General features: G+C 32.7%; 2 protein-coding genes across 2 annotated transcripts; both read left to right on the top strand.

The window, feature by feature from the left end:
* The first annotated feature begins 755 nt into the window (after positions 1-755).
* On the top strand, positions 756-5,619 carry LOC107885067 (protein TRC8 homolog). The gene is made up of 6 exons (XM_029485659.1): positions 756-1,772; positions 2,920-3,175; positions 3,242-3,471; positions 3,529-3,775; positions 3,851-4,171; positions 5,269-5,619. Exons 1-6 carry the CDS (start codon positions 1,639-1,641, stop codon positions 5,314-5,316), a joined length of 1,236 nt encoding a protein of 411 aa, XP_029341519.1. The 5' UTR covers positions 756-1,638; the 3' UTR covers positions 5,317-5,619.
* Positions 5,620-11,216: 5,597 nt separating this feature from the next.
* LOC103310713 lies at positions 11,217-11,684 on the top strand. The gene has a single exon (XM_008189897.1). The coding sequence runs from the start codon at positions 11,217-11,219 to the stop codon at positions 11,682-11,684; it is 468 nt and encodes a 155-aa protein (XP_008188119.1).
* The last annotated feature ends 4,494 nt before the right edge of the window (positions 11,685-16,178 follow it).

Raw genomic sequence — 16,178 nt, 5'->3', positions numbered from 1 at the left:
TACACTGCAACAGTTGTCCGAACAGCTGATCGAATGTAATTTCTATTGTGATAAAATAACAAGGTAGGTATGATGACAACGAATTGAAATGTCGTTTGGGCTTGCACACTAAATTGTATCCAGTTCGCCTCATAGTATGTGTATATATATAGTATATATTGTATTAGTAGGTATATAATATCAATAATGATTTCTATATTGTTCGGTGGTGCTGCCTACCCCACTATCGAAACAAAAACCCTCCACCCAGTGCGTTAGGATCAAATCACATTTATCATAACTTGTGGAATGCGGTACGCAGTACGCATTTTAACAAGTAATGTAGGTGGTTTGTTGATGCTCGAATGTTTCTATCAAGAATAATTCTCTCACTAAAATATAGACTGTATTATAGTCATTAGTCTCGTTCGTTTCTCGTATATAAATATTTGAGGTTTGCTGAAAACTCTTCAATGACCGGTCGCTAATGCTAATCCATTATTATATCTGAGTCGAGGCTTTGGATATGTTTGACTTCCGTAACGTGTAATACCTATGTTGAGATTTATCTTTTTGATTGCCTTATTTTTCTACCATAATATGGTAGGTATGTTTTACTTTTTAGCGATTAAATAATATTATGTATTTGTCAACAAGAAAAAAAGTCATTTTGATTAATCAAATATTATACCATCAATATTATGGTATACCTAAATATGTCACTTGTTTTCTAAAATAATTTTGTAATATTGTTGAATGTACCTATGATTGTAGATTTGTAGTACTTTGTAATCACTGTCCTCTTATTTTGATTTACAATATTACTAATATCCATGTTCATAGTTTTTGTAATTATTTTCAGGTTATAAATTAGGATATCGTTAGATATTTATTTACTCGTAATTTGGTGATTGCTCGGCCTTAGAGTTTAAATATTTAAAACGAAGAATATCATGAGTTTTCATTATTTGTTGAGGATTCCTCTTATTTTTGTTATGGACGAACTCTTTAAAAGCAGTTTCGGGCTTCCAGAATTGGCCGATATAATGTTTCCTGTAAATAGTACACTAAATCAAATTGAAATTGGGCAGTCCACACAATATTATGCAGCCTTCATAAAAATAATAGTATCATGTCTAAGTAAGTTCAATAAATTGCCAATGAAAAATAACACTACAACTTATCAGTTAATTTAATTAAATTTTTTATTATTCTAGTGTTTTGTTCATCATTATATTTATTGATTCTACCTGCCAGGTACTTAATTCCAGTGTACCTTTATGTAGTTTCTATTTGTGTTGTACTTGTTTCTTACTGGCAAAACATGCATACACTAGGATTTTTATCAGGAAAATACAAAACCTTTAAAATAGAAACAACAAGTGAACTCAGAACATGGGTTGTAGATGAATATATGATTATTTTCATACAATTATACCCTCCATTATACAAGTTTTTAAGTATAATAATACAGTATTGTCTATCACTAGCATTTAACATTTTACAAGTTTTTACAACAGATCATTCAATTCATAAAGTAAATATCAAATTTAATTAACTTTAAACTTGAATTATAAATAATAGGTATATTTAATTTTTCAGGTTTTCAGGTATAGCTTTGTTATTCCTCCTTTAATTGCATTAATACCTAATACGAGTATGATTTTAAATACAGTAATCATCCTATCAACATTGTTGCAATCGTTTATTTTGCTGAAAACATTATTGCTAAATAGATTTAATGTAACAAATTTAATTCGGACTGGATATAATCATGCACAAGAGTTCCTCAAGTAAGATCATTCTGCAAATTGTTATTAGTTATATTACAAAAGGGTGGACACTAGACCTAAATGCACTGAAAAAGTTTAATATTATGTTTAATTATGTCCTCAAAAAGGTTAAAAATATGCTTTACAATAAACAATAAAAAACGTATTATGTGCTTATAAAATATAAATTTATATGCTAAAACAGTAGTGACCAACCATTTTTATCTAGGGCTATTAAAAAAAAAAAAAACCCTGCGAATTCAAACCTTATTTTAATTGAATGTTACATTTTATTTTAGGCACATATTAATAAAGATACACTGATAAAGTTATATATTTAAAATATATTGATTCTTATAAAATTGAATATAAATATAGAGTATATTGTTAAATTAATCCGTTAATATTGCTAAATCTAAAATCCATTCAACATCATTGAGTTGAGGACATGGCTTGTATTTTTCCGTTAAAAAATTTCAATTTCATAACGAAAATAAAATGATAAGTGATAGATAGAAAGTAATAAGTCTTTGTGTAAAACGATAAATACAATGTTATTTATATTTAGTAAATATTAATTTATATTAAATTTTACAAACGTTAAATTTTTAGAAAATATTAATTTAATTGTTTTTCAATTTCAATTACTTTAGCGGGTCGGTTAATAAATGCACTAAAATATCAATTTAACCGGGTACAAATGATTTAAATGAAAAATAGGTATATCAAAAATGTTTATTAAAGAAATAATTTATGTACAGTTTTAAGTTATTCAAAAGCATAAACATAATATTAACATTTTTTAAATTGTTTCATGTACTTCATCGGACTTTTGATTTCAGTATTAAATTTTAAATAATCATAAATATTCTCTTCTTTTATTGTTGATTTAAAACGTAATACGCTACAAAATCAAAATTTTAAAACTTGAACTAAAGTTACAAAAATATGCTTTGATAGGAAAATATTCTAAATATGCAACATAAAAAATGTTACCTTTGTACATATTAAATTCCTATCCTACTCTGCGACTTAAATTGTTAAAGGAAATATTGCTAATATGTAAACATCCGCCATTTAGCCATTACGCCAACTAATAAGCATAATTTTAATGTTTTAATTAGGCTATTTGTACCTACTACTTGATATATTATGTACCTTGTTTCAGTAACTTTGGAATATTTAACCTGGTTGAAACAGAATGGTTTCGTCTAAAAATCCCTAGTGTTCTTCGAATGTTTTGGGCAATACGAGTACTGATACAAATTCTATACCTGTCAACTAATGAAGAAATAAAAAATTTAACATTTTTTGAAACTGTGAAGTATTTGTTAATTAAAGGATGTAACACATGTACAGCAGTTTTAGGAATGACAAGCTTTATATCCTACTTTTGTGATAATATAGGAGCATTTTTCCAATGGGTAAAATGATCAAGGCACTGGAAATGGATAAAAATTTCAGATGTTTTTATCAGTTTATTTATTTAGGTGCTCCTGATTGATGAAGTGGATGACTTAAATTGCGGAGTACTTAATGCAGTATTATTTACTATACTAGCTATGCAATCTGGACTAACAGGCTTGGATCCAGAAAACCGCTTGATAAAACTATATCAAAATGTTCATCTAGTTTTTATTAGTCTACAGGATTACATCCATAAAATGGTTGATAAATTATTAATATATTTGAATAGTTCTTACAATCGTTCACTTAATAGGTAGTATATTTATTATTATCAAGAATGTTTTAAAATTAATTTTGTTAAATTGTTTAGGCATTCAAGAGCTCTTTTAGTTTGCGGATGTCTTATAGTAACGGCAGTAACTTCTTTACACTTGGTGTTGTCTTACCATTCAGTTAGTCATTGGTTACTAGCAGTTTCTGCTTTGAATATTATATCTCTTATAAAAGTATTGGTGTCGTTAACTGTCTATTCAATATTATTAATTGATTCCAATAGCTCAACACATTGGGAGAATATAGATGATAGTGTGTACTATATCAAATCATTTGGAAGTATAGTAAGAAAAGTCTATAATTATTATAGAAACCCTTAAAATGTATAGTTATATATTATAGTTACATTTTTATTTTAGTTGGAATTCTGTTTTTACATCTTCCTTTCTCTGAATGATGTTTATAATTGGGTTTTTGTATCTGGTGGTGTAACCCGTGCTATTGTGATCTGTTCCCAAGTATATTACAAAGTGTATCAAGCCAGGGAAGGATGGAGAATATTCATTAAACGCCGTAAAGCTGCGATAAAAGTTGAATCATTGCCAGATGCAACTAGTATTCAATTGTCTGAATTTGATGATGTTTGTGCCATATGTTATCAACAAATGAGATCAGCAAAAATAACTAATTGCAATCATTATTTCCACAGTGAATGTCTGCGTAAATGGAAATATATACAGGTAAATAAATATTGAATATATTTTTACTAAATCTTATTTGTTAATTGTAAAATAAGTCGATCTTAGATTATTGTTTGAATGTAAGAAATCCCTAATGTGACTTAACAAATAAAATTACCGTCAATCTGGGTGAACAATTTTGACATCCTTTGTCTATATTCTAAGTTGAAATAGAGCTTGGAGCTTGATACTGCTAAATAAGTTTTAAAAAATGTTAGGCCCAAAAATTGATGGGTAAAAAAAATTAAAAATCTTGTTTCAAATCACTTGTTATTATGGGTGACTTTAAACACTTATTTCAAATCAGCTTCATTTTCAATTAAAATACTTAAGTGGCATGAAACAATATAATATTCGTTTTAAAAAATATCAAAAGAAGATAAAAGAAGAATATTATTTTTTTTTATTATTTTTTACATAAAATTGACTGATTGATAAGTATATTTTGAATCTCAAACACACAAAGAACATTATAATCCAAGAATGATTCACTTATTACTAAGTCTTGGTAATATAATATTATGTAGTTATTACATAGATATGATTAATAAAAAATGAAACAGTTTCAAGTCACCTAGATTGACGGTATATTTAAACAGAGAATATTAATAATTGATTTTTTATACTGACACTCGGAAAGTTTCAAAGCATTTTGCTCAAGTTCTTTTAGTATTTGAATACTTTAACTGAGGGTGGTCCAACCTTTTATAGATGGCGGCTAATTCATGCTTTCATATATACACTGGGGGCTGCCAAAAGAAAAATATCTCTCACACGAGAATTTGTATTTGCTGTGGCAGTGTGGCTGCTATACAAACACAATACCTACCTACGTATGTAGCGAGCTTAATTTAATTATGATTTTGGATGTTACTCATAGGGGTAGGGGGCCAAAAAAAAAAAGGCTTCGAGGGCTGCAGGTTGGACCACCCTGCTTTAACTCAAGTACTTCTAAGATTGCCTAAGCTCTAGATTACCTAAGCATTATTGGCAAAGCTCTGGTCTATCAATATAAATTTTACCTAGCAATTTATTGTTTTCCTACTTAAATTGAACATAATTTTACTAATTAATTGTTATTCTATTTTGTGGCTTAGGATGAATGCCCGTTGTGTCATAGTTATTACGATAATGCAGAAATGTAAAAATATACCCAGACTCAGAATACAAAATCTACGTACAAGATCATCAAAATATTATTCATGATGATAATTTATTCTTAGTTATTTTTGACTGATTAGATTTTATCATAAACCTTTATTTAATTTTTCCATAACAACTAAAATATTTTGTTAAAAAAATGTATTTTGTATTTTTTGCATGTTTATTGTATTTCTATGTTGCTCAAAGTTTTATACAATTATCAATAATAAACATATGATCAATATTCAACATTTTGAGAATTCAAAATTTAAAATAATAGTTTAAGTGTTTTATAATTACTCATTTCACCAAATAGAATAAAAAGTAATATAGTATGGCAAATGAGTAAAATAACGCATTTATCTAGTCTGAGCATATCAATGTATATATTGGTTTTACATTTTACAATAACGTGGATGTATGTGTTTAGACTTTAAAATTTAATACAATATTTCTTAAGTTTTATTTACTGGTATATAAAAAAAAGTTAAGCGTAAAGCCAGATTAATTTTTAGTTTAAATGTTAACCTAACCTTAAAAATTTTTTGTTTTTTTTTTTTAATAAAATATGAATTAATATTAGAAACTTCAAACACTCCACCATTACTATTATTACTTAAATTATCAGTTTCTATACTAAATGAAATAATTTAGAAGTATTTGTATTGGTTTTAAGATATTAATACCACAAACCTATTCTACGGTGCCTGTACTTGTAAGTTAATAAAAATAATATTTGATGGGATCCCAGACAGCATTTTGTAACGATAATATTATAATAGTATTATAATTACGTAAAACTAATATAATTCGTGATTATAATGTTATAATAATATTATTGAACAAAAAATTGCTGTCTGGGATATAATAATTATGACATAGGTAATATAATATATAAGTACATGTAAATATTTTAATTTATGTGATTATATGTGATATTTTAATGAAAAATGTGTAGAATCCACCGAAATACAAAAAGAACTTCAGAATAGTAGTAATATAGTGGTGATTCTTTTCCACATTATTTCAAAAAGTATTGGTGTTTTTGAAAAAAAAATTACATGGTTTCTAGTTGATAGCATTTTTAAAAATATCTATATTAATTATGTCTTTCTATGATAGAGATTTAAGTGACTATCATGTTTTTACTATGTTAAATCTGTATATTCCAGTTACTGTATTACTAATAAATAATATAGTCTATAATTCTAATAATTTAAACTAATTCGTATGCATTCAAATTATATTTTTAGTTTTACATTCACAATGGATAGGTATGTATCATAGACCTATTAATAGATGGACTGCGCTTCCTTATCACCCTGCCTACATAATCGTGTCCGCAACATAAACTATTCTTCGCGGAAGAAAAAATGATTGTTTTTCACTTTCTTCCGTGGATTTTTATACCCCGCTTTATTATAAAATTTTAGAAATGTATAAGGACAAATAATAAAAACACATTTTTCATTTTTCATTCTTTTATTAATTGATACTTTTAATATAGCTACAACATGAATGCATTTAAACAGAAAAAAAGATTTTACTGGTTTTTAAAGTGGATAGCTTTAGTGAGTACCTACAGATCTCATTCTTTGGTGTGGTTGTTATATATTTGTATAATAGTGATACAGCTGGATTTTAAAGTATAATTTTAGAATATTTTTGATTAATTGAAGTAGATGATTGTGAATAGGAGATTGATTTAGAATATGTTAATTTAAAGAAGGGAACAAAATTTGGAGTTGACTAGAAACCTTTATTATTAATAATGGAATAGGATTGCAATTTTGTTGTATTATAGGTATTTATATTAGATTTAAAAACTAATTCAGCTTTCATGGCTATATGTAAAACATCTTTAGATGGTTGTATTAAAAAAATTCTGGATTTTATTGAACTAGAATAATTTGCAGAGAGTACACTTTCACGTATATTGCAATTTGTAATTTTTTTTTATTTTCCTAACAATAAAACCAACTATATATTCAACAACATTACGTGTGATTGTATATATTATTGTAAATTATTTAAAACTAAATCATTGTCATTGGATATGTCATCATCACTTTGGGCACATAACATATCAATGTACCTACTCATTTTCAATTTCATTCTGTTTCTTTGTGGTACTCGATACATCACATCGATTATCACAAACACTACATTTATTAACAGCTGTTTAACACTTTTGAGGCATATAATATTAAGTCCATTAAATTTTGTCTTCCTAATATTTTTAGTTATTGCATAGAACAATATAGAAGTGAAACTCGATCAGCTGATTGAGGTTTTGTTTCCCTATAATCTGAAGTCTGAACCTCCGAAAAAACATGGAAACATTTCCACGCACCAACATAATGCTAGACATGTTTACGTAAACGTTTGCCGAAACATAGGCGGGATACGCTACACGGGTCAGCTTGTTTACCCTTTCCTCTTTCACGTATGCCACGCCCCCCCTCCCTGGAAACCGAGTTCAAGGCCACAATCGCCCGATTCGGCTAATTCACGGAGTTTCACACCCCTAGTTATTGGTACATGGTCTTTATCTTTTAAACTACTTATACAACTTATGGACAGGCGCGGCTTCAGAAACTTACAAAGGGAGGGGACATTTTTTTTCAGTTATCACTAAATTGCAAAGGGGACTTAGAAAATATTCTAACCTGTAAGTGTGTCAATAAATAATGTCTTGTATTTACACATTATATTTGGTTTTATTTAATAAAATATTTTATGCAACAAACTCCAGCCTTCTTTTTTTTTGTTTTGCAAATAATTCTATTATTTCGTCCACTTTATCATACATATTAATATTTTGATGTACATTTATAAGGACTATACAGAGTGTAACAACTAACAGAAAGATATGAAAGATTTGTGTTAGATTTACATGTAAATCTGTCATTATCTATACACCCTGTATAATTGACTAAATTAAATAGGCACATAAACCGTCCGTCAACAATTTACTATGAAAACGTATTAAAATGTTATGAGTTTATGACTGTAGTCTGTAATAGTGTAATTGAGTATTCACTGTTAATAGTTGTTTCCCCAAATTAGTACAGAGTCCGACTACGACTACGTTCCTATATTATGATACACACCTGACACCTCATATTAATGTCATATGGTTTTTTTAGGCCGCCAAATAAAATTGTTAGGTAGGTACCTAATTAAAATCAAGATTTAATAGTACACAAGGATAAATATGTTAAAAATTAAAATTTTTGAAAAGCCTGGGGGGGCATGGCCCCAGTCCCCCCCCCCCCTTGGAGCCGCGCCTGCTTATAGAGAAATCTAAGGTTGCGTCCCAACTGAAGTCGATATATACATCAACGCAGAAATTAACAATTGATGTACTAGGTTATGATTGAGTGTTTATTAACAATGTTTAAAATGCCGCCTTTTCCTATCTGGATTTCACAACCGGTGCGCGCGATACCGCACGATACCACGGGTGGTCTCGAACTTTAGACTCCCTTTCCCCCGTGCCTACGACCTAGACGTCGTCTTCGTGCCGCCTGTCTGTTTGCGTTTCGACGGTGCCGATACACAACGGCCCGTGCGCCTATTAGTCCAGTCAAATTAGAAGAAAAAAGGGGTTCAGCTCAGAAAAATGTCCACCTAGTTGAATTTTGGTACACATCTTTATTACATCGTTGTAAATAATGTGTAAAAAGTCGACCTCGATATCATGTACGCGTTAAAGGTTATTCGAGGTCAAAGGTCACGGAATTGGCCTTTTATTTAATATCTCGTTTTTTATTGGTCGTACAAAAAAAAGTTTTAGATACAAATTGTAGAAGAGGTATTTATATACAAAAATGGTCTTCTGACACTTTCACGTCAAGTTAATAGTTTTTCCGTTATAAGGCCAACAAAGTGTACACTTTTAATGAAATATGATTTTTTGCTAAAAACAAGTAGCTTTTGCGTTACCTAATCTCATTTTATACTGTTTGTACAGTAAAAAGTCTCAAACGAAAATTATAGAGGACAAAATTATCTACAAAATGGTTATATATATATATATCCAATCGCACTTGCGTTATACATATTAGTATTTTCTATATACGATAAAATTTTGAAAATAATTTGACTCTTTTTGAGCTGTTTACGGACATTGTCAGTTTTCAATTTGTTTAGTTTTTTTTCTATAAATATCAATATAATTTTGTTTGTTGGGTAAAAAAGCGTGAAAATACATAGGCACAATTTTTTTTTATAAGCATTTAAAGATTGAATTTTGACAAAATTTATCAAATTTAAAATTGAATAATTATTTGGTAGTTAAAAATATATAAAATGTTCAACTTTTAGACCTAACGATTGAAAATTTTAAACAAGATTCCACGTAAGTAGTTAATTCTGTTACCAAAAATCTAAAAAATACATAAGCACAGTTTATTTTCATAGTCATTTTAAGCTCAAATTTGGACGAAATCACATATTAAAAAACCTGGAATCACTTACTCCCATACCAACGCGAGTCGTCGAAGCTAACCGTCATATCTCGTAGGAGTTACGCCGTCGTCAACATTTTGGTAGCACGAGCGTGGTTGACGGACCTGGGTTAGGGTCCAGTTAACGTTGTATATGGGTCTGCTGTTGTGAGATAGTATTATACCGTTGTAGGTAATTAATAATTACTAATTATATTACATAGATTAATATTGAATTGTGAGTATTACAGTAGGTAGAACTAGTTTGTGACGTACATATTTTAGATTCTGAGCGGAGCGAGGAAGCTATTGTTTTTACAATGGTGTTTATTTTTTTTTTATATTTTTTATTTTTATATCCTGTATACAAAATTTCTTCCAGAAGGAGTGTTTCGATTTCAACATATAGTACCTTATCTTTTAGCAAATTGGATCAAGATGGTACTTTCGATTTTCTTAATAGTTATTTAATGCCACGGGAAAAACCACCGGAAAATTACAAAAAAACGCTAAAAATGGGATTTTAATTTGTAACGCTTTGTTTATCACCATAGAAACGAATAAAAAATTGTAATATTTTAATATTAATTCAACTTACATGATAAAATAAATAATAACAAAATATAAAATATCCAGACTGACAAACCGTCTCCGCTCAGAATCGTTTTTCTTATACAATGATTTTATATCATTGGATTCAAGTCTAATACAACCATTATACAATGACCCACTTGTAATCTACTGTACAGCAGAGCGAAATCCACTTACCTGCTTTTTTTATTTTATTTTATATTTTCATATGAATTCTGTACATTTTCAATTAATAATAATTAAATATTCTACCAACTAAAATGTAATTTTTATTTATTCAGTTTTAATAGTACTACTGCAAAGCATTAAACAATTTTAGCTTTTTTACAAAGCTTACGTGGGTTGCGAAAAATGTAGGCCTAAAAAAGTTGGTCGTAAGTCCAAAAAGGTTGAAGACCCCTGCACTAGTTGACTGTGCCTCACAAATAAGTGCTATTACGGTATCATGTGAGGACCGCCTTGTTCTTAAGCGCACTCGCTGGACTGCGCCTGTTACTGGTCTAGCTGGGCATCCTGTTACTAGTGTAATGGGACGAATTGAATGCATTGACCAGCCCCGGTTTGTACCTGAACCATCGCTGTCCATTCAAGCTTGGGTATTGCCGTCCATCACGGGAGATATGCCCCACAAAACATTGCATTCTACAATTAAAGATAAGTTTTCAAATCTTGCCCTGGCTGACCCTTCATCCCACGTCGCATCTAGTGTGGATATGCTGTTAGGTGCCATAAGATTATAATTGACTCCTCTCTGCCTTCGGCATTCAATTCTGTATTTGAATGGATCCTAATTGGTCCTGTTCCAAATAGCAACGTCGATCGAGCCACTTCATGCGCTCCTGGCATCGCTTACAATATCTATGGAGGAGCAAATGAATAAATTTTGGGACATTGAAGAACCTGAATCGGCTCCAGATGCGTTCACCGATGAAGGAAAATACGAGTTCATGTTCAGGAACGAATGTGTGCGGCTACCGTCTGGCCGTTTTTCCGTTCCTCTACCGTTTCGAGTTCCTATTTTGCCAACAACATTTGGTAGTTCTCGTTCAATGGCAGTCAAGCATTTTGAGTCATTGGAGAGGAAGCTGTTTTCTAATCCACAGCTGCAGACATTATATACGAATTTCATGGATGACTATTTGGCGCTAAGTCATATGTCTATCGCACCCACACCCGGTCACTATTTTGTCCCTCATCATGCAATCTACAAGGCAGATGATGGTGACGCAAAGATCCGTGTGGTGTTTGACGCGTCTGCACGATGTTCAGCCGGACCGTCATTAAACAGTTGTCTGCTTCCAGGGAGAAGCTACAACTCGATGTTGTGATGCGTCCCTGATGCGTTAACACCGACGCAACTCGCATGGTTCTATCAGGTCCGGGCACCAGTTCAATGATGCGCCCGAGACGCCATAATAAAGGTGGTTGATCATGTCGTTGACCTTTAGATAAAATTAGTGATATCATGACACGGGGACCGGAATGGCACGTTAGGCGTTGCCACCGGCGACAAATCAACAGCGCTAGATGGGAGCGCTTGGCAATTAATATTGGTTGTTTACATTTGTATGACAGAGTGGAATGACGAAGGCGACCACCAACTCGGACGATTCCAACATCGTCGACGAACGGAGCTAAACGAGCCAACGGCTTTGACGATACCCTGATACCAGTTGATAACTCACGTAATAGATCAGTGAGGTAGATACGTTGCTACTCTCTGATAATACTGCATGTAGCACAGTCAATCTCATCGAGACTCAGACTTGGAAGTGTTCAAGCTCGCAACGACGGCACCGGTTGATGAAACGGTGCATTATGGTGGTGACGCGAATCATGCGGTCAAATGATGAAAAACGATTGAACCATTCTTCTAGACGGTCGTGCAGGTCGATTCTAGTTGTGAGAAATACTGGTAATACTTCCGATAGGGTGCACAACGGCATGGGTGCAACAAGGTTTATCCACGTAGATGGATTGGCCCGAAGGATCGCAGGGCCTTGCCAATATAAGGATAGCTTCGTGAGTTCTGAGGGCATCACACCTCTTGACGCACAATCAGCAGGATTGTTTGTTGACTCAATGTGGTGTGATGGGCATGTATTAATATGTATTAAGTATAACTGAAGGTAGTATAAACCGCTTTTACTTATTTGAACCATACTATGCGGTTCTCCTTGTAAAAGCATTTAACAATCATATCCATAACAATTGTTATGAACAATTATCAGTTATAACAGTTAAGATTAATCTATGAACACGAGACGGCGGTTCTTCAGTACGACAACAACAACAACTTTTACGACCACACCCAAGGCACCTGCGAGTTCCGTATGCTGACCAGATCAAAGTAGCTGACAGCATATATAAGGGAGACAGGAGCACAGCCTGATCAGATGTACCTGGACCAGCAAGACCGAAGTCATTTCACGCCACCAGCCATTATACACCGCTACACCGCTACTACCACGAAATCATATTATATTCCACATACCTACTACTATATATACATAACTAACTGTTCTAATCATTAAAAACACATTTGATTAGGTACTTTGAAATTAGTATAATTATTTCAAAACTGCATCATCGTTTGGATTTGGAAAGGGCTGCACGTAACAGTGGCTCCACTATCAAGCACTATGGTGCGGATCTGATGTATTCGATTGGACACGTATACCTTGAGTGAAATATGAGGGACCGTTAACCAGGATAAAATTATCATCGAGTCGGGCCATCCGTAAGTCCCAACGATCTTGAGTTCAGTTCCAAACGTGGTATTGTTAATGGCTTCATCGGAGCAAGCTTGGTCTTAGACCCGACGAGAACGGCAGGTCGATCACGTGATGAATCTGCTACCAGAACATAGACGACCGCGGCATATCCAAGCTGCGAAGCGTCGGAGAATCTTAACAGATAGCATGACGGTTGTCCGAAAGTGTTGAAGTGACGTGACACTCGAATCGTCGACAACGATGGCAGATCGGACAGAAACGAGGACCAGTTAGCATGGATTTCAGGAGGCAGTGGATCATCCCAGGCCAACCCTAGTTGCCAAATCCACTGCATGATGCATTTCGTCCAAAAAACTGTGGGGCTGAATAACCCCAACGGGTCGAATATTCTGGCCACCGTTGACAACATGCCACGTTTAGTGAATACTGGAGACGGTTGAAAGCGCAACGCACAGCTGAAAAAGTCGTCGTTGGGGTTCCATTGCAGTCCGAATACCTTTGTTCCTCCGTCTTCGGAATCGTCGAATGGTAAAGCTTACCCGATCGCTGCCGGCACGGACGATAAAATGTCAGGGGTGTTGCTGGACCATTTTTTAAGTTCAAGCCCAGATTTTTCGAGAATGCACTGTAAGGACGATTGGAACTTCAAGGCACCTTCAACTGAATCCGCTCCGATGCAGATGTTGTCGACGTATGTCTGGTACAGAAAAGCATCACAGATATGATAGGCTTCGGGACAATCGGTTTCAGCAATGGACTGAAGCACGCGTATAGTCAGAAATGGAGCACACATCACTCCATACGTGACAGTATTTAACTGGTACTCGACAAGCTGGTCATGTGGAGATGACCGCCACAGAATGTGCTGGTACTTGCGGTACTCAGGTACTCTGGTAGCACTTGGATTTGACGGTACATCTTCGTAAATCCGCCGTAAATGCATATGGGTGTATGCGATATCGCGTCAAGACATCGAATTGTAGAAATTTGATTGAACATTTCTGTATATGTACATACGGTACGTTATTATTCAGTCGTAATTACAATATTATTATACAATCAAACTTTTTGTTTACTTTTAATATCATAAGATCATTGTCACCTTACTCCCATACCGACGCGAGTCGTCGTAGCTAACCGTCATATCTCGTAGGAATTACGCCGATGCCAAAAAAGTACAAAATCACAATATTATAATCTATGGTAGACAAGAGAGTAGTATTACGACTCTAATATAAAATCTAGGACCGTAAGTGGTGTTACGACCTGCCTCTAAGTGTCTTGTGTGTCCCTAACCGTCTAACCGTTAGTTCAATTCATGCTTTATAACCGTCTGACGAGCTCTTGTCATGGGCTCGTATATATATGATCGAGTCCTTTGGAGTGGGTGGTCGTTGTAGTGGCCAAATTCGGTCATGAGACAGAGTCCGGGTCTCGTACTTGGTATGCTGGTCGACTCGTATCCTTCGTATGAGTGATGACTTTCCCGAGGAGATACGTGTGACGACACTTTTATAGTTAAATTGTTTTATACTATGCTTTTGCAACGACCTCCGCGTGTTATAATATACTAATTGACTTTGGTATTAGTTATATCGTTGAATACTGCTAAAAACCTGCGATACGCTGTACATAGTTGATATATAATTAATACGTAGGTAACACTATAAAACTATTACAATGTTCAATATTTTTTCAGACAATGGTCTTTTATACGGGAACTTATTTAGAAAATTTTTTGTGTCCAAGAAATCAAAAATACTATTCATATTTCTACAGAACTCAATAGTAGTTTCACAGTTTCCAAATTCTGGTAATTTAAGTGACTTTGAACAGTATGTCAACACAACAGCAACACTTGAACTTAATATCGAAGCGGCTAATGATACTTTTATATTTTCTTTGAAGTACCTATTGAATGTGACGAGTGATGACGGCGAATATTTGTCTGTTAATAAGTCTATGGTCTATGGTAACAACCATATTACCTATTTATATTATATAAATTATGGTGAACAAATAAAATTGAAAAATAGTTAAGTATTTTCTCCAAGATTTATTACTTCTTTCTTTCTCAGTTATATGATTCCCTGGCATAGATGGCACGGTGGAGTGGAATGCGCTGTCCATTAGTTTATAAGTTATGTTTGTACCTACTTGCACAAATATAAACACATGGTCTGGATGAATTTTTTTAGATTCTGAGTGGAGGGAGGAAGCTAGCGGTTTTACAATGGTGTTTATTTTAGATTCTGAGCGGAGCGAGGAAGCTATAGGTTTTATAATAGTGTTTATTTTTTTTTTTTTTTATATCTTGTTTACAAAATTTCTACTAGAAGGAGTGCTTCGTTTTCAACAAATAGTACCTTATCTTTTAGCAAATTGGATCGAGATGGTACTTTAGAGAGGTCATTCGATTTTATCAACAGTTATATAGTGCCATTGGAAAAACCACCGAAAAATTACGAAAAACGCTAAAAATGGGATTTTAATTTCTAACGCTTTGGTTATCACCATAGAAACTAATAAAAATTATAATATTAGTTAATTTAACATGATAAAATAAATAATAACAGTATAAAATATCCAGACTGACACACGGTCCCCGCTCAGAATCATTTTTCTTATACAGTGATATTATATCATTTAATTCAAGTTTAATACAATCCATTATACAATGACCCACTTGTAACCTACTGTACAGCAGAGCGACATCCACTTACCCGCTTTTTTAACGTTGTTATTCGTGCGCCATCTTACGTTCTTAACGCTCTACTGTTTTTGCTTAAACTGAGTTTTCTCACGTCTGTTGCCAATAATATTTTTAACATTGAACGTTATTTTATTTTCTTGATTTCAATTTTAGATTGTTAATTATTGAAGTCGTTTTGATAATTTAAACATGAAATATGTAATAGTGAATAAATTAGAAAGTCTAACGTGTCTGCGACTTTATGATTTTCTATATGTTAAAGTTTTAAGTGTTTTAAATGGATTTCTAACACATATGTAAACGGTAAAATGATAACCAAGTCAAAAATTCTAAATGTGTAATGTGAATTATTTCATAAAAAAAAATATAGGTAT

The sequence above is a fragment of the Acyrthosiphon pisum genome, chromosome X (genome assembly GCF_005508785.2).
Source record: "Acyrthosiphon pisum isolate AL4f chromosome X, pea_aphid_22Mar2018_4r6ur, whole genome shotgun sequence".
Classification (NCBI taxonomy): Eukaryota; Metazoa; Arthropoda; class Insecta; order Hemiptera; family Aphididae; genus Acyrthosiphon; species Acyrthosiphon pisum.
The sequence above is the reverse complement of the archived record's forward strand: the minus strand, read 5'-3'. Positions and strand labels throughout refer to the sequence as shown.

Excerpts from the sequence above, each read along its gene's own strand:
- LOC107885067 (XM_029485659.1), top strand. The coding sequence starts at position 1,639 with ATGATTTTAAATACAGTAATCATCCTATCAACATTGTTGCAATCGTTT. Across the intron at positions 3,776-3,850 it reads TCAAATCATTTGGAAGTATA|TTGGAATTCTGTTTTTACAT; the intron begins GTAAGAAAAGTC and ends TTTTTATTTTAG. Across the intron at positions 4,172-5,268 it reads GTAAATGGAAATATATACAG|GATGAATGCCCGTTGTGTCA; the intron begins GTAAATAAATAT and ends TTTGTGGCTTAG.
- LOC103310713 (XM_008189897.1), top strand. The coding sequence starts at position 11,217 with ATGGAGGAGCAAATGAATAAATTTTGGGACATTGAAGAACCTGAATCG.